Source organism: Hypanus sabinus, chromosome 23, assembly GCF_030144855.1.
Source record: "Hypanus sabinus isolate sHypSab1 chromosome 23, sHypSab1.hap1, whole genome shotgun sequence".
NCBI lineage: Eukaryota > Metazoa > Chordata > Chondrichthyes > Myliobatiformes > Dasyatidae > Hypanus > Hypanus sabinus.
Genome location: NC_082728.1, coordinates 4925348 through 4952739, shown reverse-complemented (window position 1 = coordinate 4952739; position 27392 = coordinate 4925348). Strand labels below are relative to the sequence as shown.

The window sequence follows — 27392 nt, the reverse complement described above, 5'->3', positions numbered from 1 at the left end:
CTGAGGAGGAATTAAACAGCGATCCAATCTGTAGAGAGTTTCTGAACTGCAGAAGGCCAGTGACACTTGAGGTTTGGGGTAAATTTACTTGTTATTGTTACGGGTACCAAGATACAGTGAAAAAACTTTGTTTTGCATTCCAACCATAGATTTATATCCTAGATTCCACTATATGTAGATACCATAGATTCACTATGTCAGTACATTGAGGTAGTACAGGGGAAAACAGTAACAGAAGACAGGACAAAGTGGTCTGAGTTACAGAGGAAGTGCAGAGTAAGTAGACAATAAGGTGCAAGACAACGATGGGGTAGACTGGGAGGTCAAGAGACCCTCTTGTACAAGGAGACCAATTTAAATGGGGTTAGGGACACACATAGTGAGGACCAACACTCACCTCCATAGGCCACCGTTCCTTTGGAGTCCACCTGGAGCTGACGCCGGAGGGTCTGTTGCTGCTGCTGGGTGGGATCAATCCCGAGGTACCCCAGTGCCTGGGGAGGAAGGGGGGGACATGTCACATCCCAAACTCAGAAGAATGCCAGCTTAACAAAGCTCAGGATACCAGCAAGCCCCTCCAATTCCCCGCACATCCCATGTCCCCACCACTTCCACTGGCAGCTCGTTCCACACGCGCTTCACCCTCTGAGTGAAGACCTTTCTCCCTCTCTGACCCCTTCCTCTCACCTCCTAATCGACCCACTGACCCTCCCACATGCTTCGATCACTAAGATTATTTCCCTCCTCCACCTGCCCATCACCCACACACCCCTCCTGCTGGACCCCCTCCCTCACACTGTTCCCATCTGCCCTCCCACCTCCCTTATTGGGTTCCTCCTTCCTCTCCTCTCAGATCCCACCGTCTGCAGCCCTGTTCCCTCTCCTATTAGCTCCCACCGTCACCATCTCCCTCTCACCTGTATCGACCAATCACCTGCTCCACTCCTTCTCTCCCCAACATCTTTATACAGGCTGTCCCCCACTTCTTTCCAGTCTAGAGGAAGGTATCGTTCTGAAATATGAACTACCCATTTTTCCCCCAGAGATGCTGCCCGACCCGCCGAATTTCTTTACCCACCACTGTCAATGCCTGTATTGCACGGGCAGCAAAGTAGCGTAGCAGTTAGTGTAACACTCTACAGTGCCAGTATTCGGGGTTCAATTCCCACCGCTGTCTGTGAAGAGTTTGTACATTCTCTCCGTCGCCTCCTGGGTTTTTTCCAGGTACTCTGGCTTCCTTCCACATCCCAAAGACGTAATGGTTAGGGTTAATAAGTTGTGAGCGTGGTATGTTGGCACCAACAGTGTAGTGACCTTTGCAGACTGTCCCCTGCACATCCCTGGACTGTGTCAGTCGTTGCCATAAAACAATGCTTTCCTCTGCACTTTTTGATGCACGGGTGACAAATAAAGCTAAGTTTTTCTTTGATTGATTGAGAAATTTAAAGAGAACTCCAATGAAGTTGGGTGAGACTAGAACTGGAGGTCATGGGTTAAGGGTGAAAGGTGAACATGAGGGGAAACTTCAGTCAGATAGAGTGTGGAACAAGCTGCCAGTGGAAGAGTCGGAGTGTGGATTCGATTTCAACATTTTTAGACAGGAATATGGATGGGAGGGCTGTGGTTCAGGCATGGGTCAATGCAGAATAACAGGCTGACCATAAGACATGTTTCTGTGCTGCAGTGCTCTTTGAGAAGAGGAAACATTGGAGCTGTCTGGACAGGTGACAGCAAGGAATGGTGTGGGCTATTCCAGGATTTATTGCTGCACAGCTGACCAGAGGCAGCACCAGTATCAAGTGACACTGTCCCCGTCTCACCTCCTCTCACTGACAGCATTCCTTGATGGTGTGGATCGTGAATGAGGAACCCGCCCAGCACCAGGAAGTTTTACCCTCCTTAGATATTATGATAATCACATGGCCATGCAGACCGGGAGCAATTACTATTCATTAGCTAAATTCAGGTGCCCATGCTGTCTGGTAACGTTGTTGTAAACTCAGGCAGAGTCTGGGGCCCGACAGTTTTATATATCAAGACATAATACGTTGCTAAGGACTGAATCTCTCTGCTGCTCTATACTACAATTTTTCCACCTTGTATTTATAAAGCTGCAGATTTCCCATGGTAACATGCATGGGCGATAATGATTCAGCTGTCAACTTCCCTTCTTCTCTCTTGGAGAGATGTTAGCAAATGCAGGCTAATGCCACGAGGAAAAGCTGTAGCTGTATAAAATCCTGGTTAGACCACACTGGGAACCGTGCTCAGTTCTGGTCATTTCACTTCAGGAAGGATGAGGGTGCAGAGGAGATTTACCAGGGTACCACCTGGAGTAGAGAGCTTGTCTTATGAGGATAGGTTGAGTGAGTTAGGTCTTTTCTTTGCAGCAAAGGAGGATGAGTGGTGACCTGACAGAGGTGTAAAAGAGACAAGAGGTGTCCAAAAAGATTAAATAAGTACAAGATGATAAGAGGCATAGATAGAATGGTCAACCAGAGACCACTTCCCAGGATGGAAATGGCTGTCATGGGGGACAGAAGTTTAAGTTGTTTGGAGGAAAGTATAGAGGGAAGGGGGATGTCAGAGAAAGTTTTTGTTCTGCACACAAATGCTAGATGTGTGGAACGCCTGCCGGGGGTGGTGGTCTTTAGAGGCAGATACATTTGGGTCATTTAAGAAACTCTTACATGGGTGAAAGAAAAATGGAGGGCTAGGTGGGAGGGAAGAGTTCGACTGATCTAGAGTAGCGGTTCCTAACCTTTCTTATGCTGTGGACCATTAAGCAAGGGGTCTGTGGACACCAGCTAGGGAACCCTTGATCCAGCTTAAAATTCAGCACAACATTGTGGGTGAAAAGGTCTGTACTGTGCTGAGTTTAACTTGGTTTATTTTTGCAAGTGCATTGTTCTCCTGGGACAGACCCTCTCTCACGACTCCCCTTCTGTGATATGCACTGTCCTCCAGTTTCTCGAGCACATTCTCACTGGGACTCACTCCACAATGAAAGATCACACCATCTTGTCCCTTAAGGCTTCCAGTTAATTTCTATGACCCCCCCCCCACCCCCACTGGTCAGCCCTAGCCCAAATCTCAGGTATCTATATGTCCACTTAATGTCAGATTCAGATTTATCACGTGCACATCGAAACATAAAGCGAAATGTGTCGTTTGCATCAACAACCAACACAACCTGAAGATATGCTGGTAGGTGTCGGCACACATTCTGGCACCAACACAGCATGTCCTCAGCAGAACAACACTGAACACAACAGCAAAAGACCCTTTCCTCCCTCCCATCTACACACACACACGGACACACTCACTCACACACACACACATGGACACACTCACTCACTCACACACACTCACTCACTCACACATACACACATGGACACACTCACTCACTCACACATACACACACGGCCACACTCACTCACTCACTCACTCACACACACTCACTCACTCACTCACACATACACACACGGCCACACTCACTCACTCACTCACACATACACACATGGACACACTCACTCACTCACACATACACACACGGCCACACTCACTCACTCACACACATGGACACACTCACTCACTCACACACACTCACTCACTCACACATACACACATGGACACACTCACTCACACATACACACACGGCCACACTCACTCACTCACTCACTCACACACACTCACTCACTCACACATACACACACGGCCACACTCACTCACTCACTCACACTCACTCACTCACTCACACATACACACATGGACACACTCACTCACTCACACATACACACACGGCCACACTCACTCACTCACTCACACACACGGACACACTCACTCACGGACATGGACACAGACACACTCACTCACACATACACACACGGACACACTCACTCACGGACACGGACACACTCACTCACGGATATGGACACACTCACTCACACATACACACATGGACACACTCACTCACTCACACATACACACACGGCCACACTCACTCACTCACACACACGGACACACTCACTCACGGACATGGACACGGACACACTCACTCACACATACACACACAGACACACTCACTCACGGACACGGACACACTCACTCACTCACGGACATGGACACACTCACTCACGGACACGGACACACACACTCACTCACGGGCATGGACACACTCACTCACGGACACGGACACACTCACGGACACACTCACTCACGGACACGGACACACTCACTCACTCACGGACACGGACACACTCACTCACTCACACGGACACACTCACTCACTCACGGACACGGACACACTCACTCACGGACATGGACACTCTCACTCACTCACGGACACGGACACACTCACTCACTCACAGACACACACACTCACTCACGAACACACACACTCACTCACGGACACGGACACACTCACTCACTCACGGACACACTCACTCACGGACACGGACACACTCACTCACGGACACGGACATGGACACACTCACTCACGGACACGGACACACTCACTCACGGACACGGACACACTCACTCACGGACACACTCACTCACGGACACACTCACTCACGGACACGGACACACTCACTCACTCACTCACGGACACGGACACACTCACTCACTCACGGACACACACACTCACTCACGGACACGGACACACTCACTCACTCACTCACGGACACGGACACACTCACTCACTCACGGACACACACACTCACTCACGGACACGGACACACTCACTCACTCACTCACGGACACGGACACACTCACTCACGGACACGGACACACTCACTCACGGACACACTCACTCACTCACTCACGGACACGGACACACTCACTCACGGACACACTCACTCACTCACTCACGGACACACACACTCACTCACGGACACGGACGCACACACTCACTCACGGACACACTCACTCACTCACGGACACACTCACACATTCACTCACGGACACGGACACACTCACTCACACACGGACACACACACTCAAGGACACGGACACACACACTCACTCACTGACGGACACAGACACTCACTCACTCATGGACACACTCACTCACTCACTCACGGACACGGACACACTCACTCATGGACACGGACACACTCACTCACTCACGGACACACTTACTCACTCACGGAAATGGACACACTCACTCACTCACGGACATGGACACATTCACTCACTCACGGACACGGACACACTCACGGACACGCACACTCAATCACTCACGGACACGGACACACTCACTCACCCCCGGACACGGACACGCTCACTCACTCACGGACACACTCACTCAAGGACACGGACACACTCATTCACTCACTCACGGACACGGACACGGACACACTCACTCACTCACGGAAATGGACACGGACACACTCACTCACTCACGGACACACTCACTCACTCACGGACACGGACACACTCACTCACACACGGACACGGACACACTCACTCACGGACCCGGACACACTCACACACTCACGGACACGGACACACACACTCACTCACGGGCATGGACACACTCACTCACTCACGGACACGGACACACTCACTCACGGACACAGACACACACACTCACTCACGGACACGGACACACTCACTCACGGACATGGACACTCTCACTCACTCACGGACACGGACACACTCACTCACTCACAGACACACTCACTCACGGACACACACACTCACTCACTCACGGACATGGACACACTCACTCACGAACACACACACTCACTCACTCACGGACACACTCACTCACGGACACGGACACACTCACTCACTCACGGACACACACACTCACTCACGGACACGGACACACTCACTCACGGACACACTCACTCACTCACGGACACACTCACTCACTCACGGACACACTCACTCACGGACACGGACGCACACACTCACTCACAGACACACTCACTCACTCACGGACACACACATTCACTCACGGACACGGACACACTCACTCACACATGGACACACACACTCACGAACACGGACACATTCACTCACTCACGGACACATTCACTCACTCACTCCCGGACACGGACACACTCACGGACACGGACACACTCACTCACTCACGGACACACTCACTCAAGGACACGGACACACACACTCACTCACTGACGGACACAGACACTCACTCACTCACGGACACGGACACACTCACTCACGGACACGGACACACTCACTCACGGACACGGACACACTCACTCACGGACACGGACACACTCACTCACTCATGGAAATGAACACACTCACTCACTCACGAACACACTCACTTACTCACGGACACGGACACACTCACTCACGGACACGGACACACTCACTCACGGACCCGGACACACTCACGGACATGGACACACATACTCACTCACGGACATGGACACACTCACTCACTCACGGACACGGACACACTCACTCACTCACTCACGGACACGCACACTCACTCACGGACACTGACACACTCACTCACGGACACGGACACACTCACTCACCCCCGGACACAGACACACTCACGGACGCGGACACGCTCACTCACTCACGGACACACTCACTCAAGGACACGGACACACTCACTCACTCACGGACACGGACACACTCACTCACTCACGGACACGCACACTCACTCACGGACACTGACACACTCACTCACTCACTCACGGACACAGACACTTACTCACTCACGGACACGGACACACTCACTCACAGACACGGACACACTTACTCACTCACGGAAATGGACACGGACACACTCACGGACATGGACACACTCACTCACGGACCCGGACACACTCACGGACGGACCCGGACACACTCACGGACACGGACACACTCACTCACTCACGGACACGGACACACTCACGGACACGCACACTCACTCACGGACACTGACACAAACACTCACGGACACACACACTCACGGACACGGACACACTCACTCACGGACACACACACTCACTCACAGACACGGACACACTTACTCACTCACGGAAATGGACACGGACACACTCACGGACATGGACACACTCACTCACGGACCCGGACACACTCACGGACACGGACACACTCACTCACTCACGGACACGGACACACTCACGGACACGCACACTCACTCACGGACACTGACACAAACACTCACGGACACACACACTCACGGACACGGACACACTCACTCACGGACACACTCACTCACTCACGGACACGGACACACTCACACTCACGGACACGGACACACTCACTCACTCACGGACACGGACACACTCACACTCACGGACACACTCACTCACGGACACGGACACACTCACGGACACGCACACTCACTCACGGACACTGACACAAACACTCATGGACACACACACTCACGGACACGGACACACTCACTCACTCACGGACACGGACACACTCACTCACGGACACACACACTCACGGACACGGACACACTCACTCACGGACACACTCACTCACTCACGGACACGGACACACTCACACTCACGGACACGGACACACTCACTCACTCACGGACACGGACACACTCACTCACTCACGGACACGGACACACTCACACTCACGGACACGGACACTCACTCACGGACACACTCACTCACTCACGGACACGGACACACTCACTCACTCACGGACACAGACGCACTCACTCACTCACAGACACGGACACACTCACTCACGGACCCGGACACACTCACTCACTCACAGACACAGACGCACTCACTCACTCACGGACACGGACACACTCACTCACTCACGGACACGGACACACTCACGGACACGCACACTCACTCACGGACACTGACACAAACACTCACGGACACACTCACTCACTCACGGACACGGACACACTCACTCACTCACGGACACAGACGCACTCACTCACTCACAGACACGGACACACTCACTCACGGACCCGGACACACTCACTCACTCACAGACACACTCACTCACTCACGGACACAGACACACTCACTCACGGACCCGGACACACTCACGGACATGGACACACACACTCACTCACGGGCATGGACACGCTCACTCACTCACGGACACGGACACTCACTCACTCACGGACACGGACACACTCACTTACTCACGGACACACTCACTCACTCACGGACACGGACACACTCACTCACTCACGGACACACTCACTTACTCACGGACACGGACACACTCACTCACTCACGGACACGGACACACTCACTCACGGACATGGACACTCTCACTCACTCACAGACACGGACACACTCACTCACTCATGGACACACTCTCACTCACGGACACACTCACTCACTCACGGACACGGACACACTCACTCACGGACACGGACACACTCCAGACCCACTGACTCACACACCTCGGGGTCTCTGACACGCCTCTGCCAAATTCCTCCAGTGATTTGTTTCTTTGCTCAGTTCCAGCATCTACAGTGTCTTGTGTCTCCAGCCCCTCCCCCATGAAGCTCAGCTGGGGTAAGAGGGGGGCGTATCTCAGAACTTCTCACAGCACGTACAGAGAGCAAGGTGTAGACTGTGGACAAGGTCAGCAAAGGGTTAACCTCCGGCTTTCCTTCCTCAGTCTAACTCACTAACTGAAAGCAGCTGTAAAAAGCTTGAACTCAAGAGGACAATTCACTTGCAGAAAAAAGATTTATGCAGATAAAAGTTCACGCTGGGGATCATTACAGAAACAGGCCATTCCCAGTCCAGTGTATACCTGGTGACAGGAAGAGAGACTCAACAACTCAATAACCAGGACAGACCTTTCTGCGCAGTTTAAGCCGTACGGTCACAGATAATGTACATGTAAACAGGCTTTTTGGCCCACTGTATCTATGCTGACCCTCTTGGCTATCTATACTGCATTAATTCCCCATCCCCCTGTGCCCTGCCCATTCAGGTACATGTCCCGTCTCCACCGCCTCTACCCCTGACAGCTCATTCCAGATACCAACAGCTTTGTGTGGAGTAACCCTCCCTACAGATCCCCTTTACTTCTCCTCCCCCTGACCTTAACCTGGTGTTCTCCTCCTACAGAGATTGCCTACCATTTATACACCTCTCTCACTTCACCCCTCAACCTCCTTCACTCTAGAGCAGGGTTTCCCAGCCTGGAGTCCACGGACACCCCGGTTAGTAGTAGGGGTCCGTGCTGTAAAAGGTTGGGAACCCCTGCTCTTGAGAAAACAAAGGCACAGTAGTGTAATGGTCAGCATAACACTGTTACGGTGTCTTCACTTCCCGCTGCAGCCTGTAGAGTCTCTGTGACCGCGTGGGTTTCGTCCAAGTGCTCCAGTTTCCTCCCATATTGCAAAGACGTACAGTAAGTAGGTTAATTGCTCACAGGGGTGTAATTGGGCAGCGTGGGCTCATTGTACTGGAAGGGTCTGTTACTGTGCTGTATCTCCAGCCTATCCTATCTCTCCTGATAACTAAAGGTGAACACTCCAACTCCTGATCCACCTTGCTCATTATTTGTTTACCCACTATCTCTGTTACCGCTGCTCAGTATTTTGCATCCTGCCTTCTTTTACTGCCTCGATGTACGTTTGTGTCTGGATGGCACAAACTGTGGAACGCCACTAACAAGAATAATGGGTAAAGGCCTCCCCACCATTCAGCACATCTACACGGAGCGTTGTCGCAGGAAAGCAGCACCCACCCTCACCACCCAGGTCAGGCTCTCTTCTCGCTGCTGCCATCAGGGGGAAGGTACAGGAGCCTCAGGACTCACAACACCAGGCTCAGGACCAGTTATTGTCCCTTAACCATTAGACTCCTGAATCAGAGGGGATAACTTCATTCAATCTCTCACTGAACTGTTCCCACAACCTACAGACTCACTTTCAAGGACTCTCCATCTTGTGTTCTCAATATTTATTGCTTATTTATTTATTTATTTATTAGTGATTTTTCTTTCTTTTTGCATTTGTAGTTTGTGGTCTTTTATATGTTGTTTGTCCGCCCTGTTGAGTGCAGTCTTTCATTGATTCTATTTTTGTTATTGGATTTATTGCGTATGCCTGCAAGAAAATGAATCTCTGGGTTGTATATGGTGACATATATGTACTTTGATAATAAATTTACTTTGAACTTTGAAATGAATTCCAAATTCCACTCCAATCCAGTTAACATCTTGTAAACATCAGGACTGGATGAAGGGTCTTGATCTGAAACGTTGACTATTTATTCCTCTCCATAGACGTTGCCTGACCTACTAAGCTCCTCCAGCATTTTGTGTGTGTAACCTAACAGCGTATAGATTTTCCTATGCCCACTCTACCTTAATTGCATCCTTCCTGTAGTATGGTGACCAGAATTTTTGTGTGAAAGTTCTTTATGAATGAGTAAATTCTTGAACTCAAACCAAGCTTTCTATAGGAAGTGTCTTGAAGACTGTTTTGTAGTCAATAACTTACCATCTCCAACTTCTCCACCTTCAGGCGAAAGCTGGGATTGAGGGACAGTGACCTCCCTCGGGGTTGTGGCCAGGCTAGACTCGTACCAACTGAAGACAAAGAAAAGACTCGATTCATTAATGCTCAACCCCAGCCTGCCTTTTCATAGCACCATTTCTATCCCTCGACTCTCCAACATTCGACAAGATCAGAATCAAATTCAGATTGGAAATATCCCTGGAATATGTTGTGAAATTTGTTGTTATGCAGCAGCAGTACATTGCAATACATAACTGTAAATTACAGTAACTATATATTTTTAAAACATTAAGTTAAGTAGTGCAAAAAGAAAAAAAATAGTGAGGTGGTGTTCATGGGTTCAATGTCTATTCAGAAATCTGAATCATTGAGTGTGTGCTTTCAGGCTCCTGTACCCTGATGGTAGCAATGAGAAAAGGGCATGTCCTGGGAGATGGGGGTCCTTAATGATGGATGCTGCCTTTCTGTGGCATCATTCCTTGAAGATGCCCAGGATGTGAGCGAGGCCAGTGCCTATGATGGAGCTGACTGACTGTGAACTTCCATCGAGTCATTTCATGATGCCTCTGCCTACTGGACCTCGAGGAAACCACACACAGGACCATAAGAACATAGCAGCAGGGCCAGGCCACTCAGAATCAGATTAATTATCACCAACAGACTGTACGTCATGAAATTAGCTGTTTTTCAGCTGCAGTACAGTGCAATACATTAAAATGTTACTGTTACAAGAAGAATATATTAAGCAGTGCAAAACGAGGGCAAAGCAGTGAGGTGGTGTTCACAAACCATTCAGATACTGACAGCAGAGAGGAATAAGCTGTTCCTCAGCAAGTCTGGCTCCCACCCTCCCCCCACCTTCTTTATGGGGCCCCTGCCCCCTCCTTCTTCGGTCCTGATGAGGAGTCTCGGCCCGAAACGTTGACTGTTCGTTTCCACGGATGCTGCCCGACCTGCTCAGTTCATCCAGCTTGTTTGTATGTGTTGATTTGACCTCAGCATCTGCAGAGTACTTCGTGTCTCCTAAAATGTTGAGTGTGGATCTTCAGGCTCCTGCACCTGCTCTCTGATGGCAGCAATGAGAAGAGAACAGGTAACGGACAGTGAAATTCCCTCATGGTGGATGCTGTCTTAAGGCATTGCCTTTTGAAGACGTCCTCATTGGTGGGGAGGGAAGTGCCCATGATGGGGTCTGCAGCCTTTCCCAATCCTGTGTACTGGGGGATGCATACCAGACACTAATGCAAACAGTCAGACCATTCTCTATGACGCACCTGTACAGAACCCAAATCTCCTCCAACTCCAAATGAAGCATAGCTGCTGACGTGCCTTCTTTATAATTACATCATGCTGGTCTCAGGATAGATCCTCGGAGAGTTTGACCCTTGGCCCCAAGCCTGCGCTATGCAGGTTGGACTGACTGAGGCTGCAGTCAGACCATGTTCTCCACGTAGCAATATCCCTGTAATTCACCCACCATCTGATTCATGAACACTGCCTCGTAATTTGTCCTAGGTATGGATCTAGGTTGAGGACTGAGAGTGAGAAGGGGCAGGGAGAGGGGAATCATGGTGGGGAAAAGGGGGAGGGAGCTGGAAGCACCAAAGAGACATCCTGTAATGATCAATAAACCAAATGCTTGGAATCCAGTGACCTTGCCCGGGGTCTCAGGGTTGGGTGTGTCTTCACTCACGCCACCCCCACCCCAGCACTCCTTCATTGCCACCTGTCTCACACCCCTCCCACGGCGTGCCATTCCCAGCATCCTTTGCTCCCAGATTTACACACTCACTCTATGCTCCACGTTGAGAAACAGTGTTGTGCTAAAGTCTTGGGCACCCAAGCTTTATATATATATATACCTGAGTCTTTTGCACAGTCCTGTACAGAGTGATGTTAAGCACAGGAGGTGACTCTGACAAGAAATGATACAGCATGGTGGCAGGCTGGGGAGGGGTGGTGTTAATGGGTGGCGGGATGGGGAGAGGAGGTGGGAGATGTTAATGGGTGAAGGGATGGTGGGAGGTGTTAATGGATGAAGGGGTGTGGAGGGGAGGTGTTATTGGGTGGAGGGGGTGGAGAGGTGTTAATGGGTGGAGGGGGGTGGAGAGGTGTTAATGGGTGGAGGGGGTGGGGAGGTGTTAATGGGTGAGGGGGGTAGGGAGGTGTTAATGGATGAAGGGGTGTGGAGGGAAGGTGTTAATGGGTGGAGGGGTGGTGTTAATGGGTGGAGGGGTGGTGGGGAGATGTTAATGGGTGGAGGGAGGTGGGGAGGTGTTAATGGGTGGAGGGGGGTGGAGAGGTGTTAATGGGTGGAGGGGGTGGGGAGGTGTTAATGGGTGAGGGGGGTAGGGAGGTGTTAATGGATGAAGGGGTGTGGAGGGAAGGTGTTAATGGGTGGAGAGGTGGTGGGGAGATGTTAATGGGTGGAGGGAGGTGGGGAGGTGTTAATGGGTGGAGGGGAGGTGTTGATGGGTGAGGGGTGGGGAGGTCTTAATGGATGAAGGGGTGTGGAGGGGAGGTGTTAATGGGTGAGGGGGTGGGGAGGTGTTAATGGATGAAGGCGTGGAGGGGAGGTGTTAATGGGTGAGGGGGTGGGGAGGTGTTAATGGATGAAGGGGTGTGGAGGGGTGGTGTTAATGGGTGGAGGGGGTGGGGAGGTGTTAATGGGTGAAGGGGTGTGGAGGGGAGGTGTTAATGGGTGGAGGGGTGCTGAGGAGGTGTTAATGGGTGGAGGGGTGGGGAGGTGTTAATGGGTGAAGGGGTGTGGAGGGGAGGTATTAATGGGTGAAGGGGTGGTGGGAGGTGTTAATGAACGAAGGGGTGTGGGGAGGTGTTAATGGGTGGAGGGGAGGGGTGGTGTTAATGGGTGGAAGGGAGGGGTGGTGTTAATGGGTGGAAGGGAGGGGTGGTGTTAATGGGTGAAGGGGTGGTGGGAGGTGTTAATGGATGAAGGGGTGTGGGGAGGTGTTAATGGATGAAGAGGGGAGGGGTGGTGTTAATGGGTGGAAGGGAGGGCTGGTGTTAATGGGTGGAGGGGTGGGGTGGTGTTAATGGGTGGAAGGGAAGGGTGGTGTTAATGGGTGAAGGGGTGGTGGGAGGTGTTAATGGATGAAGGGGTGTGGTGGGGAGGTGTTAACGGGTGGAGGGGGGTGTTAACGGGAGGAGGTTTTGAGTCTGCTGGTTTTGGTGTGATCGCTGTGTAGCTTTTTCCCTGATGGGAGTGGAATAAACAGTCCATGAGCAGGGTGGGTCAGATCCCTTTTAATGCTCCTCCATCTTGTTAAATCTGAGCTCTCCTGGTTTAAACTCCCCTAAACAGACACTGACCCAACTCCACTCCTTCTCTCACTCGCCTTTCCTGGTCATCGATCGGCTTGTACAAAGAACTACAGACATTTAAAATGGGGAGAGGGGGTGGGAGAAATCTGCAGGGAGGGGGAGCGACGCCTCTGTATTCACACTCCTGCTTTCAACCCCAAGAAGCTACAGTTGCCAAGGCAACCTGTCGCTACACTCCGACATGCAGTGGCTTCTCATTACCTGAAGCCTGTGCAAGCTATCGACTGCGGTACCTGAGGCCTCTGCACAAACCCTGTTCAAACAGACAAAATCAGCCCACTCATTAAGAATACCGTGGTGTGAACGAGAACATTTCCTTTTACCCATGTTGGGTTTGGATAAACTACTTGCCAATTCATCAAGACAACTGTTAGAAATCTCACACCTCAGTGAGGGAACTGTTTTATAATCAAATGATGGTTGCCTTTGCTACACAGTGCTGTTACATCGAACACCACAACACAATACAGGCCTTTCTAGCCATGGTACTGTGCCAACCTTTAAACCAATTCCAAGATCAATCTACACACCCAAAATGCTGGTGGAACACAGCAGGCCAGGCAGCATCTATAAGGAGAAGCACTGTCAATGTTTCGGGCCGAGACCTTTCGTCAGGCCTGAAAGGAAAGATAGTAAGAGATTTAAAAGTAGTGGGGGGGAGAGGGAAATGCAAAATGATAGGAGAAGACTGGAGGGGGTGGTATGAAGCTACTAAATATGTTGTTTGCCTGTTCTCCATCTCCCTCTGGTGCTTCCCCCCGCCGTTTCTTTCTCCCGAGGCCTCCCATCCCATGGTCCTTTCCCTTCTCCAGCTCTGTGTCACTTTCGCCAATCACCTTTCCAGCTCTTAGCTTCATCCCCCTCCCCCCACTACTTTCAAATCTCTTACTATCTTTCCTTTCAGTCCTGACGAAGGGTCTCGGCCCGAAACGTTGACAGTGCTTCTCCTTATAGATGCTGCCTAGCCTGCTGTTACACCAGCATTTTGTGTGTGTTGTTTGAATTTCCAGCATCTGCAGATTTCCTCGTGTTTGCTCCAAGATCAATCCAACCTCCCCCTCCCACAAAGCCCTCCATCTTCCTATGATCAATGTGTCTGTAAGAGTCTCTCAAATGTTCCTAATGTATCTGCCTCTACAACCACCTCTTCATGTTCCACACAACCACCATCTCTGCACCTCTGATGTCCCCCTGCAATTTCTCCAATTACCTTAAGATTATGCCCCTGGAATTAGCCATTTCCTCACTGGGCTCTCCACTCTATCAATGCCTCTTATCCTATTGTCATATCATCCACTCTGTCTGTGCCTCTATCATCTGTACTCTTCTCTCGTCTTCCTTCGCTCCAAAGAGAAAAACCCTCACTTGCTCAACCTATCCTCATAAGGCATGCTCTCTAATCCAGGCAATATCCTGGTAAATCTCTCCAAAACTTCCTCTCTTTAAAAATAGATTTTAGTCCAATACTAAAAACATAGAACTGGGAACAACAGTAGGTGTGGGGACAGATTAATGATTCACAGAGTCTGAAAGACACAGGACCTGCTGACATAATTCATCAGACTACAGCTGTACAAGTCAGTGGTGCGGCTGGGGGTGGGGGAGAGGCAGATACATTAGGGACATTTACCAGGGGTAGGGGAGAAGCAGATACATTAGGGGCATTTACCAGGGGTAGGGGAGAAGCAGATACATTAGGGACATATAGAGATTCTTAGATAAGCACGTGAATGATGGAAAAATGGAGGGCTATGTGGGAAGGAAGAGATAGATTGATTTTCAAGTAGGTTAAAGGGCTGACAAAATATTGTGGGCCGAAGCACCTCACTGTGCTGTACAGTTCTGTGTTCTCTGTTAGAATGCTACAGAAGCTTGCCCATGTAGATTGGAGGGGGAGACCAGTGGGGATGATGGCAGAGCACAGATGGCTGAAGCTTCTGGGAATAGTTTACAAGGCGCAGGATAGTCTCTATGTCTCAGAGAGGAAGAAGTTCTCAAATGGCAGGGCTAGGCCACTGTGGCTGACAAAGGAAGTAAAGGTCTGCATAAAAGCCAAGGAAAAAAAAGTGAGTGGGAAGTTGGATGATTGAAAAGTTTTTAAAACCCAACAAAAGGCAACTAAGAAAAGCAAGAAGGAGGAAAAAGATGAAATATGAGAGCAGAGTAGCCGATAATATGAAGCAGAATACTATAAGTTTTTTCAGTTATATAAAGAGTAAAAGGGAGGTGTGAATTGGACAACTGGAAAATGATGCTCTTGAGGTAGTAATGTGAGACACAGAAATGGCGAACAAACTTAATAGGTACTTTGCATCAGTCTTTACTGTGGAAGACACTAGCTGTAGAGGCCTTCCACAGTAAAGTCTGTGGTCTGTGAGTGCCAGGGAGCAGGAGTGAGTGATATTTATTACAAAGGAAAAAGTTCTAGGCAAACTCATAAGTCACTTGGACCAGATGGACAGCATCCCAGAGTCCAGAGAGAGGTTGCTGAAGAGATGTCGGATCCATTGGTTATAATCTTTCAAGAATGACTTGATTCTGGCATGGTCCCGGAGGACTGGAAGATTGCAAATATTACTCCACTCTTTAAGGAGGAAGACAAGAGAGAGGATATTATAGTCCAGTTAGCCTAACCTCTGTGGTTGGGAAAGTGTTGCCATCCATTATTAAGGATGAGGAGACTAATGGTAAAAGAATTCAAAGTCAGCATTGTTTCTGTAAAGGAAAATCTTGCCTGACAAATCTGGTAGAGTTCCCTGAGGAAGTAACAGCAGGGTGGACAAAGGAGAGATAGTGGATGTCATTTACTGGGATTTTCAGAAGACATTTTATAAGGTGCCACACATGAGGCTGCTTAACAAGATAAAATCCTATGGTGGCATGGATAGAGGAATGGCTGACAGGCAGGAGGCAGTGACTGGGAATAAAAGGGGCCTTTTCTGGTTGGCTGCCAGTGACTAGCCATGTTCCTCAGGGGTCAGTAGTGGGACCACTACTTTTCACACTGTTTGTCAGTGATTTAGATAGCGGAATTGATGGCTTTGTGACAAAATTTATGAATGATACGAAGCAAGGTGGAAGGGTAGGTCATGTTGAGGAAGCAATGTGATTGCAGCAGGAATTAGACAAATAGGAAGAATGGACGAAAAAGTGACAGATGGAACACAGTGTTAGGAAATGTACGATAATGTACTTTAGTAAAAGGAACAATAGTGTAGACTATTATCTAAATGGAGAGAAAATTCAAACATCAGAGGTGCAAACAAACTTAGGAGTAGTTGTGCAAGACTCCCAGAAGGTTAATTCACAGGTTGAGTCTGTGAGACAGAGGCAATGGCAATGTTGGCATTTATTTCAAAGGGAAAAGAATACAAAAACAAGCAGATAAAGCTGAAGCTTTAAAAGACACTAGTCAGGCCGAGAGTATTGTCCACAGTTTTGGGCCCCATATCTCAGAAAGGATGTGTTGTCATTGGAGAGTCCAGAGGAGGTTCATGAGGATGATTCTGGGAATGGAGGGGTTAACATAAGACATGAGTTTGGCAGCTTTGGGCCTGTATTCTCCAGAATTCAGAAGAATGTGTGGGGATCTCACTGAAACCTACTGAATGCTGAAAGGACTGGATGTGGAGAGGATGCTCACTCTGCTTGGGGTATCCAGAGCTAGAGGGCACAGCCTCAAAATCGAGGGGTGACCTTTTAGAACAGAGGTAAGGAGGAATCTTTTTAGCCAAGGAGTGGTGAATCTGTGGAATGCTCTGTTACAGACTGCAGTGGAGGCCAAGTCTGTGGGTATATTCAAAGCAGAATTTGATAAGTTTCCTAATTGGTCAGGGCATCAAGGGATATGGTGAGGGGGCAGGTGTATGGGATTAAATGGGATCTAGGATCAGTCAAGATGAAATGGCAGAGCAGACTCAATGGGCTGAAATGGCCAATTCAGCTCCTCTGTTTTATGGTCTTATGGAACTATGAGTTATAAGGAGAAAGAGCTCAGGCTGGGGCTTTTCTCCCTAGAGTGAAGGAGATCGAAGGATGACGATATAAAGTCATATAAAGGTTTATAAAGTCATGAGGGGCAGAGACATTTGCAGGGGCAGATTGTCACAGTAATTTCACCAGGGCAGGGGAATCCAAAAACTAGAAGGGAAAGACTTGGACAGGTACATGGATGAGAGGGGTTTGGAGGGATATGGCCCAGGTGCAGGTCAGTGGGACTAGGCAGAAAAATGGTTCAGCACAGTCAAGAAGGGCCAAAAGGCCTGTTTCTGTGCTGTAATGTTCTGTGGTTCTATGAAAGATGAAGATTTAAGGTGAGAGAGGATGTGAAAGGCAGTCCTTTTCACACAGAGGGTGATGGACATAAGGAAGTGGTCAAGGAACATTAACAGCATTTAGACAGGAACATGGAGAGGAAAGGTTCAGTGAGCAAACTTGGGGAAAACCGAGCAGATCAAACAAGCAACTTGGTTGGCATGGATGAGTTGGGCTGAGGGGCGTGGTTCTGTGCTGTACAGTGCTGGGATTCTGACAGAGGTGAATAAGCTGGTACATCTGACAAGAGCAAAGAGAGAGAGATTGGCCACCCTCCATATCCAGGACAAGCCATTCCGATCAAAGGCTGGGCAATAGAGGCTCCCCTTCCCGACAGTACCCACATCTCAGGAACGTTGGGTGGGAATCCCAGCATACATATCCTTTCCAACTCATTGTCCAGACAGGTTGACCTGTGTGTATGGCACCTGGCTTACAATTCACTTCACATGCAGGGCATTGATTCTACAACTAACAAAGAGAATCTAGGTCAAATGTTAACATTTGTCTCCTGCAATGTCCCGTCATAGCATTAAACACAAGGAAAGCACAAGTAAAAACACAAGAAAGAAACTCCCTCCACACCGTCCCAACACACACTCCCGGGGTCAGACACAGAGAGAATCTCCCTACACACCGTCCGATCACACATTCCTGGGGTCAGACACAGAGTGAATCTCCCTCCACACAATCCCAACACACACTCCCGGGGTCAGACACAGAGAGAATCTCCCTCCACACCGTCCCATCACACACTCCCGGGGTCAGACACAGAGAGAATCTCCCTCCACACTGTCCCAACACACACTCCCGGGGTCAGACACAGAGAGAGTCTCCCTTCACACCGTCCCATCACACACTCCCGGGGTCAGACACAGAGAGAATCTCCCTCCACACCGTCCCAACACACACTCCCGGGGTCAGACACAGAGAGAATCTCCCTCCACACCGTCCCATCACACACTCCCGGGGTCAGACACAGAGAGAATCTCCCTCCACACCGTCCCAACACACACTCCCGGGGTCAGACACAGAGAGAATCTCCCTCCACACCATCCCAACACACATTCCTGGGGTCAGACACAGAGAGAATCTCCCTCCACACCGTCCCATTACACACTCCTGGGGTCAGGCACAGAGAGAATCTCCCTCAACACTGTCCCAACACACATTCCTGGGGTCAGACACAGAGAGAATCTCCCTACACACCGTCCCATCACACATTCCTGGGGTCAGACACAGAGTGAATCTCCCTCCACACAATCCCAACACACATTCCCGGGGTCAGACACAGAGAGAATCTCCCTCCACACCGTCCCATCACACACTCCCGGGGTCAGACACAGAGAGAATCTCCCTCCACACTGTCCCAACACACACTCCCGGGGTCAGACACAGAGAGAATCTCCCTCCACACCATCCCAACACACATTCCTGGGAGCAGACACAGAGAGAATCTCCCTCCACACCGTCCCATCACACACTCCCGGGGTCAGACACAGAGAGAATCTCCCTCTACACCGTCCCATCTCACACTCCCGGGGTCAGACACAGAGTGAATCTCCCTCCACACCGTCCCATCACACACTCCCGGGGTCAGACACAGAGAGAATCTCCCTCCACACCCTCCCAACACACATTCCTGGGGTCAGACACAGAGAGAATCTCCCTCCACACCATCCCAACACACATTCCTGGGGTCAGACACAGAGAGTATCTCGCTCCACAACATCCCAACACACATTCCTGGGGTCAGACACAGAGAGAATCTCCCTCCACACCTTCCCAACACACACTCCCGGGGTCAGACACAGAGAGAATCTCCCTCCACACCGTCCCATCACACACTCCCGGGGTCAGACACAGAGTGAATCTCCCTCCACACCGTCCCATCACACACTCCCGGGGTCAGACACAGAGAGAATCTCCCTCCACACCCTCCCAACACACATTCCTGGGGTCAGACACAGAGAGAATCTCCCTCCACACCATCCCAACACACATTCCTGGGGTCAGACACAGAGAGTATCTCGCTCCACAACATCCCAACACACACTCCCGGGGTCAGACACAGAGAGAATCTCCCTCCACACCATCCCATCACACACTCCCGGGGTCAGACACAGAGAGAATCTCCCTCCACACCTTCCCAACACACATTCCTGGGGTCAGACACAGAGAGTATCTCGCTCCACACCATCCCAACACACATTCCTGGGGTCAGACACAGAGAGAATCTCCCTCCACACCTTCCCAACACACACTCCCGGGGTCAGACACAGAGAGAATCTCCCTCCACACCGTCCCATCACACATTCCTGGGGTCAGACACAGAGAGAATCTCCCTCCACACCGTCCCATCACACACTCCCGGGGTCAGACACAGAGAGAATCTCCCTCCACACCGTCCCATCACACACTCCCGGGGTCAGACACAGAGTGAATCTCCCTCCACACCGTCCCATCACACACTCCCGGGGTCAGACACAGGGAGAATCTCCCTCCACACCATCCCAACACGCATTCCTGGGGTCAGACACAGAGAACATCTCCCTCCACACCGTCCCAACACACATTCCTGTGGTCAGACACAGAGAGAATCTCCCTCCACACCGTCCCAACACACATTCCTGGGGTCAGACACAGAGAGAACCTCCCTCCACACTGTCCCATCACACACTCCCGGGGTCAGACACAGAGAGAATCTCCCTCCACACCATCCCATCACACATTCCTGGGGTCAGACACAGAGAGAATCTCCCTCCACACCGTCCCATCACACACTCCCGTGGTCAGACACAGAGAGAATCTCCCTCCACACCGTCCCATCACACACTCCCGGGGTCAGACACAGAGAGAATCTCCCTCCACACCATCCCAACACACACTCCCGGTGTCAGACACAGGGAGAATCTCCTTCCACACCATCCCAACACACACTCCCTGGGTCAGACAGAGAGAACCTCCCTCCACACCGTCCCATCACACACTCCCGGGGTCAGACACAGAGAGAATCTCCCTCCATACCGTCCTATCACACACTCCCGGGGTTAGACACCGTCCTAGCACACAAAATCAAAGAAGTTGCTAATTTTGGAGGTGATGTTGCTTTGTGCTGGCAGAAAAGGGCAGTGTCTAGCCTGTATGGCCCAGTCATGTGTACCTGCAGAACTTGGATCAGGGAGACTCTGCGTGGGTGAACCAGCCGGAGAACGATCCCTCTTCTTCCCTGCGGATTTGCCCTGTGACAGGAAATTGGGTTTCATACATGGTCTGGCAGTCGAAGGCAGCCCTTCCTGAAACTCCCAGCAGGTAGCAACCTTCATCCAGTGAGCAGGCCCTCGCACAACTACCCTCATCGTCCCATTCCCTGTTGCACCCCTATACCCATCCTGTCGCACTCCATCCCTCCCCTCACTCACTCACTCCCGATACTCCATCTCCTTCCCTACCACACTCCATCCCTCCCCACACTCACTCACCCCCGATACTCCATCTCCTTCCCTACCACACTCCATCCTCCCCACACTCACTCACCCCCGATACTCCATCTCCTTCCCTACCACACTCCATCCTCCGCACACTCACTCACCTCCGATACTCCATCTCCTTCCCTACCACACTCCATCCTCCCCACACTCACTCACCCCCGATACTCCATCTCCTTCCCTACCACACTCCATCCTCCCCACACTCACTCACCCCCGATACTCCATCTCCTTCCCTACCACATTCCATCCCTCCCCTCACTCACACACCCCCCGATACTCCATCTCCTTCCCTACCACACTCCATCCTCCCCACACTCACTCACCCCCGATACTCCATCTCCTTCCCTACCACACTCCATCCTCCGCACACTCACTCACCTCCGATACTCCATCTCCTTCCCTACCACATTCCATCCCTCCCCTCACTCACACACCCCCGATACTCCATCTCCTTCCCTACCACACTCCATCCTCCCCACACTCACTCACCCCCGATACTCCATCTCCTTTACTACCACACTCCATCCTCCCCACACTCAATCACCCCCGATACTCCATCTCCTTCCCTACCACACTCCATCCTCCCCACACTCCATCCTCCGCACACTCACTCACCTCCGATACTCCATCTCCTTCCCTACCACATTCCATCCCTCCCCTCACTCACACACCCCCGATACTCCATCTCCTTCCCTACCACACTCCATCCTCCCCATACTCACTCACCCCCGATACTCCATCACCTCCCCTACCGCACTCCATCCTCCCCACACTCACTCACCCTCGATACTCCATCTCCTTCCCTACCACACTCCATCCCTCCCCACACACACTCACCCCCCATACTCCATCTCCTTCCCTACCGCACTCCATCCTCCCCACACTCACTCACCCCCGATACTCCATCTCCTTCCCTACCACACTCCATCCTCCCCACACTCACTCACCCCCATAACACATCTCCTTCCCTACCACACTTCATCCCTCCCCTCACTCACTCACCCCCGATACTCCATCTCCTTCACTACCGCACTCCATCCCTCCCCACACTGACTCACCCCCCCGATACTCCATCTCCTTCCCTACCACACTCCATCCCTCCCCACACTCACTCACCCCGATACTCCATCTCCTTCCCTACCACACTCCATCCTCCCCAAACTCACTCACCCCCCGATACTCCATCTCCTTCCCTACCACACTCCATCCTCCCCACACTCACTCACCCCCCGATACTCCATCTCCTTCCCTACCACACTCCATCCCTCCCCACATCACTCACCCCCGATACTCCATCTCCTTCCCTACCACACTCCATCCTCCCCACACTCACTCACCCCCGATACTCCATCTCCTTCCCTACCACACTCCATCCCTCCCCACACTCACCCCCGATACTCCATCTCCTTCCCTACCACACTCCATCCCTCCCCACACTCACTCACTTACCCCCGAAACTCCATCTCCTTCCCTACCACTCTCCATCCTCCCCACACTCACTCACCCCCGATACTCCATCTCCTTACCTACCACACTCCATCCCTCCCCACACTCACCCCCGATACTCCATCTCCTTCCCTACCACACTCCATCCTCCCCACACTCACTCACTCCCGATACTCCTCCTTCCCTACCACACTCCATCCCTCCCCACACTCACTCACCCCCGATACTCCATCTCCTTCCCTACGACACTCCATCCCTCCCCACACTCACCCCCGATACTCCATCTCCTTTCCTACCACACTCCATTCCTCCCCACACTCACTCACCCCCGATACTCCATCTCCTTCCCTACCACATTCCATCCTCCCCACACTCACTCACCCCCGATACCATCTCCTTCCCTACCGCACTCCATCCTCCCCACACTCACTCACCCCCGATACTCCATCTCCTTCCCTACCACACTCCATCCTCCCCACACTCCATCCTCCCCACACTCACTCACCCCCGATACTCCATCTCCTTTACTACCACACTCCATCCTCCCCACACTCACTCACCCCCGATACTCCATCTCCTTCCCTACCACACTCCATCCTCCCCACACTCCATCCTCCGCACACTCACTCACCTCCGATACTCCATCTCCTTCCCTACCACATTCCATCCCTCCCCTCACTCACACACCCCCGATACTCCATCTCCTTCCCTACCACACTCCATCCTCCCCATACTCACTCACCCCCGATACTCCATCACCTCCCCTACCGCACTCCATCCTCCCCACACTCACTCACCCTCGATACTCCATCTCCTTCCCTACCACACTCCATCCCTCCCCACACACACTCACCCCCCATACTCCATCTCCTTCCCTACCGCACTCCATCCTCCCCACACTCACTCACCCCCGATACTCCATCTCCTTCCCTACCACACTCCATCCTCCCCACACTCACTCACCCCCATAACACATCTCCTTCCCTACCACACTTCATCCCTCCCCTCACTCACTCACCCCCGATACTCCATCTCCTTCACTACCGCACTCCATCCCTCCCCACACTGACTCACCCCCCCCGATACTCCATCTCCTTCCCTACCACACTCCATCCCTCCCCACACTCACTCACCCCGATACTCCATCTCCTTCCCTACCACACTCCATCCTCCCCAAACTCACTCACCCCCCGATACTCCATCTCCTTCCCTACCACACTCCATCCTCCCCACACTCACTCACCCCCCGATACTCCATCTCCTTCCCTACCACACTCCATCCCTCCCCACATCACTCACCCCCGATACTCCATCTCCTTCCCTACCACACTCCATCCTCCCCACACTCACTCACCCCCGATACTCCATCTCCTTCCCTACCACACTCCATCCCTCCCCACACTCACCCCCGATACTCCATCTCCTTCCCTACCACACTCCATCCCTCCCCACACTCACTCACTTACCCCCGAAACTCCATCTCCTTCCCTACCACTCTCCATCCTCCCCACACTCACTCACCCCCGATACTCCATCTCCTTACCTACCACACTCCATCCCTCCCCACACTCACCCCCGATACTCCATCTCCTTCCCTACCACACTCCATCCTCCCCACACTCACTCACTCCCGATACTCCTCCTTCCCTACCACACTCCATCCCTCCCCACACTCACTCACCCCCGATACTCCATCTCCTTCCCTACGACACTCCATCCCTCCCCACACTCACCCCCGATACTCCATCTCCTTTCCTACCACACTCCATTCCTCCCCACACTCACTCACCCCCGATACTCCATCTCCTTCCCTACCACATTCCATCCTCCCCACACTCACTCACCCCCGATACCATCTCCTTCCCTACCGCACTCCATCCTCCCCACACTCACTCACCCCCGATACTCCATCTCCTTCCCTACCACACTTCATCCCTCCCCTCACTCACTCACCCCCGATACTCCATCTCCTTCCCTACCACACTCCATCCCTCCCCACATCACTCACCCCCGATACTCCATCTCCTTCCCTGCCACACTCCATCCCTCCCCACACTCACTCACCCCCGATACTCCATCTCCTTCCCTACCACACTCCATCCTCCCCACACTCACTCACCCCCGATACTCCATCTCCTTCCCTGCCACACTCCATCCTCCCCACACTCACTCACCCCCGATACTCCATCTCCTTCCCTACGACACTCCATCCCTCCCCACACTCACCCCCGATACTCCATCTCCTTCCCTACCACATTCCATCCTCCCCACACTCACTCACCCCCGATACCATCTCCTTTCCTACCGCACTCCATCCTCCCCACACTCACTCACCCCCGATACTCCATCTCCTTCCCTACCACACTTCATCCCTCCCCTCACTCACTCACCCCCGATACTCCATCTCCTTTCCTACCACACTCCATCCTCCCCACACTCACTCGCGCTCCGATACTCCATCTTCCCTACCACACTCCATCCTCCCCACACTCACTCACTCCCGATACTCCTCCTTCCCTACCACACTCCATCCCTCCCCACACTCACTCACCCCCGATACTCCATCTCCTTCCCTACGACACTCCATCCCTCCCCACACTCACTCACCCCCGATACTCCATCTCCTTCCCTACCACATTCCATCCCTCCCCTCACTCACACACCCCCGATACTCCATCTCCTTTCCTACCACATTCCATCCTCCCCACACTCACTCACCCCCGATACCATCTCCTTCCCTACCACACTTCATCCCTCCCCTCACTCACCCCCGATACTCCATCTCCTTTCCTACCACATTCCATCCTCCCCACACTCACTCACCCCCGATACCATCTCCTTCCCTACCACACTTCATCCCTCCCCTCACTCACCCCCGATACTCCATCTCCTTTCCTACCACATTCCATCCTCCCCACACTCACTCACCCCCGATACTCCATCTCCTTCCCTACCACACTTCATCCCTCCCCTCACTCACTCACCCCCGATACTCCATCTCCTTTCCTACCACACTCCATCCCTCCCCACACTCACTCACCCCCCGATACTCCATCTCCTTCCCTACCATACTCCATCCTCCCCACATTCACTCACCCCCCCGATACTCCCTCCTTCCCTACCACACTCCATCCCTCCCCACATCACTCACCCCCGATACTCCATCTCCTTCCCTGCCACACTCCATCCCTCCCCACACTCACTCACCCCCGATATTCCATCTCCTTCCCTACCACACTCCATCCTCCCCACACTCACTCACCCCCGATACTCCATCTCCTTCCCTGCCACACTCCATCCTCCCCACACTCACTCACCCCCGATATTCCATCTCCTTCCCTACCACACTCCATCCTCCCCACACTCACTCACCCCCGATACTCCATCTCCTTCCCTGCCACACTCCATCCTCCCCACACTCACTCACCCCCGATACTCCATCTCCTTCACTACCACACTCCATCCTCCCCTCACTCACTCACCCCCGATACTCCATCTCCTTCCCTGCCACACTCCATCCCTCCCCACACACACTCACCCCCGATACTCCATCTCCTTCACTACCACACTCCATCCTCCCCACACTCACTCACCCCCGATACTCCATCTCCTTCCCTACCACACTCCATCCCCATTACTGTCCCACGTCTCGCCTCCTAACACCATCCCCACCCCTCACCCTTGTCACCCCACACTCCCTCTCCCTCCCCAGCACCACTCCACCCCCTCACACACCATCCTCGCCTTTCACCCTCTTCACCCCACACTCCCTCTCCCTCCCTACCACCACTCCACCCCCTCACGCACCATCCCCACCCCTCACCCTCATCACCCCACACTCCCTCTCCGTCCCCAGCACCACTCCACCCCCTCACACACCATCCCCACCCCTCACCCTTGGCACCCCACACTCCCTCTCCGTCCCCAGCACCACTCCACCCCCTCACACACCATCCCCACCCCTCACCCTTGTCACCCCACACTCCCTCTCCGTCCCCAGCACCACTCCACCCCCTCACACACCATCCCTACCCCTCACCCTCGTCACCCCACTCCCTCCCTCGCTCCGCAGCCTCACTTTACCCCCTTCCTCACCTGAGTGGACTGCAGGGAGGCGGAGTCATCGGTCAGGCTCTGGACCGGGGTTGCTGGACCGTGCCGGTGGCTGGGTGGGGGCAACAGGAAACTGAAACTGGTAGGCTTGGGGGCAGTAGAGCCGCTGGGAGAGACAGGGGGTGGGTTCGGCTGGGCCCCTGCACTCTCTGACTGAGAGCTTCTTCTCATAAAGGCAATCTCCACCATGTCCTCTGACCTGCAGGGAAGGACCAGAA

The 27392-nt window shown here is 52.3% G+C and overlaps 1 protein-coding gene across 5 annotated transcripts in view; it reads right to left on the bottom strand.

Annotated features, from left to right (window-relative positions):
* The window catches only part of stxbp4 (syntaxin binding protein 4), a 166909-nt gene that overhangs the window by 74330 nt on the left and 65187 nt on the right, over window positions 1–27392 (bottom strand). For all 5 annotated transcript variants that reach the window (XM_059948193.1, XM_059948195.1, XM_059948192.1 and 2 more), the window contains 4 exons: window positions 27157–27373; window positions 21288–21366; window positions 10451–10539; window positions 398–494 (listed from right to left, as the gene is read on the bottom strand). In XM_059948193.1, the coding sequence (XP_059804176.1) occupies window positions 398–494; window positions 10451–10539; window positions 21288–21366; window positions 27157–27373 (482 nt within the window). The remainder of the gene's footprint in view (window positions 1–397; window positions 495–10450; window positions 10540–21287; window positions 21367–27156; window positions 27374–27392) is intronic.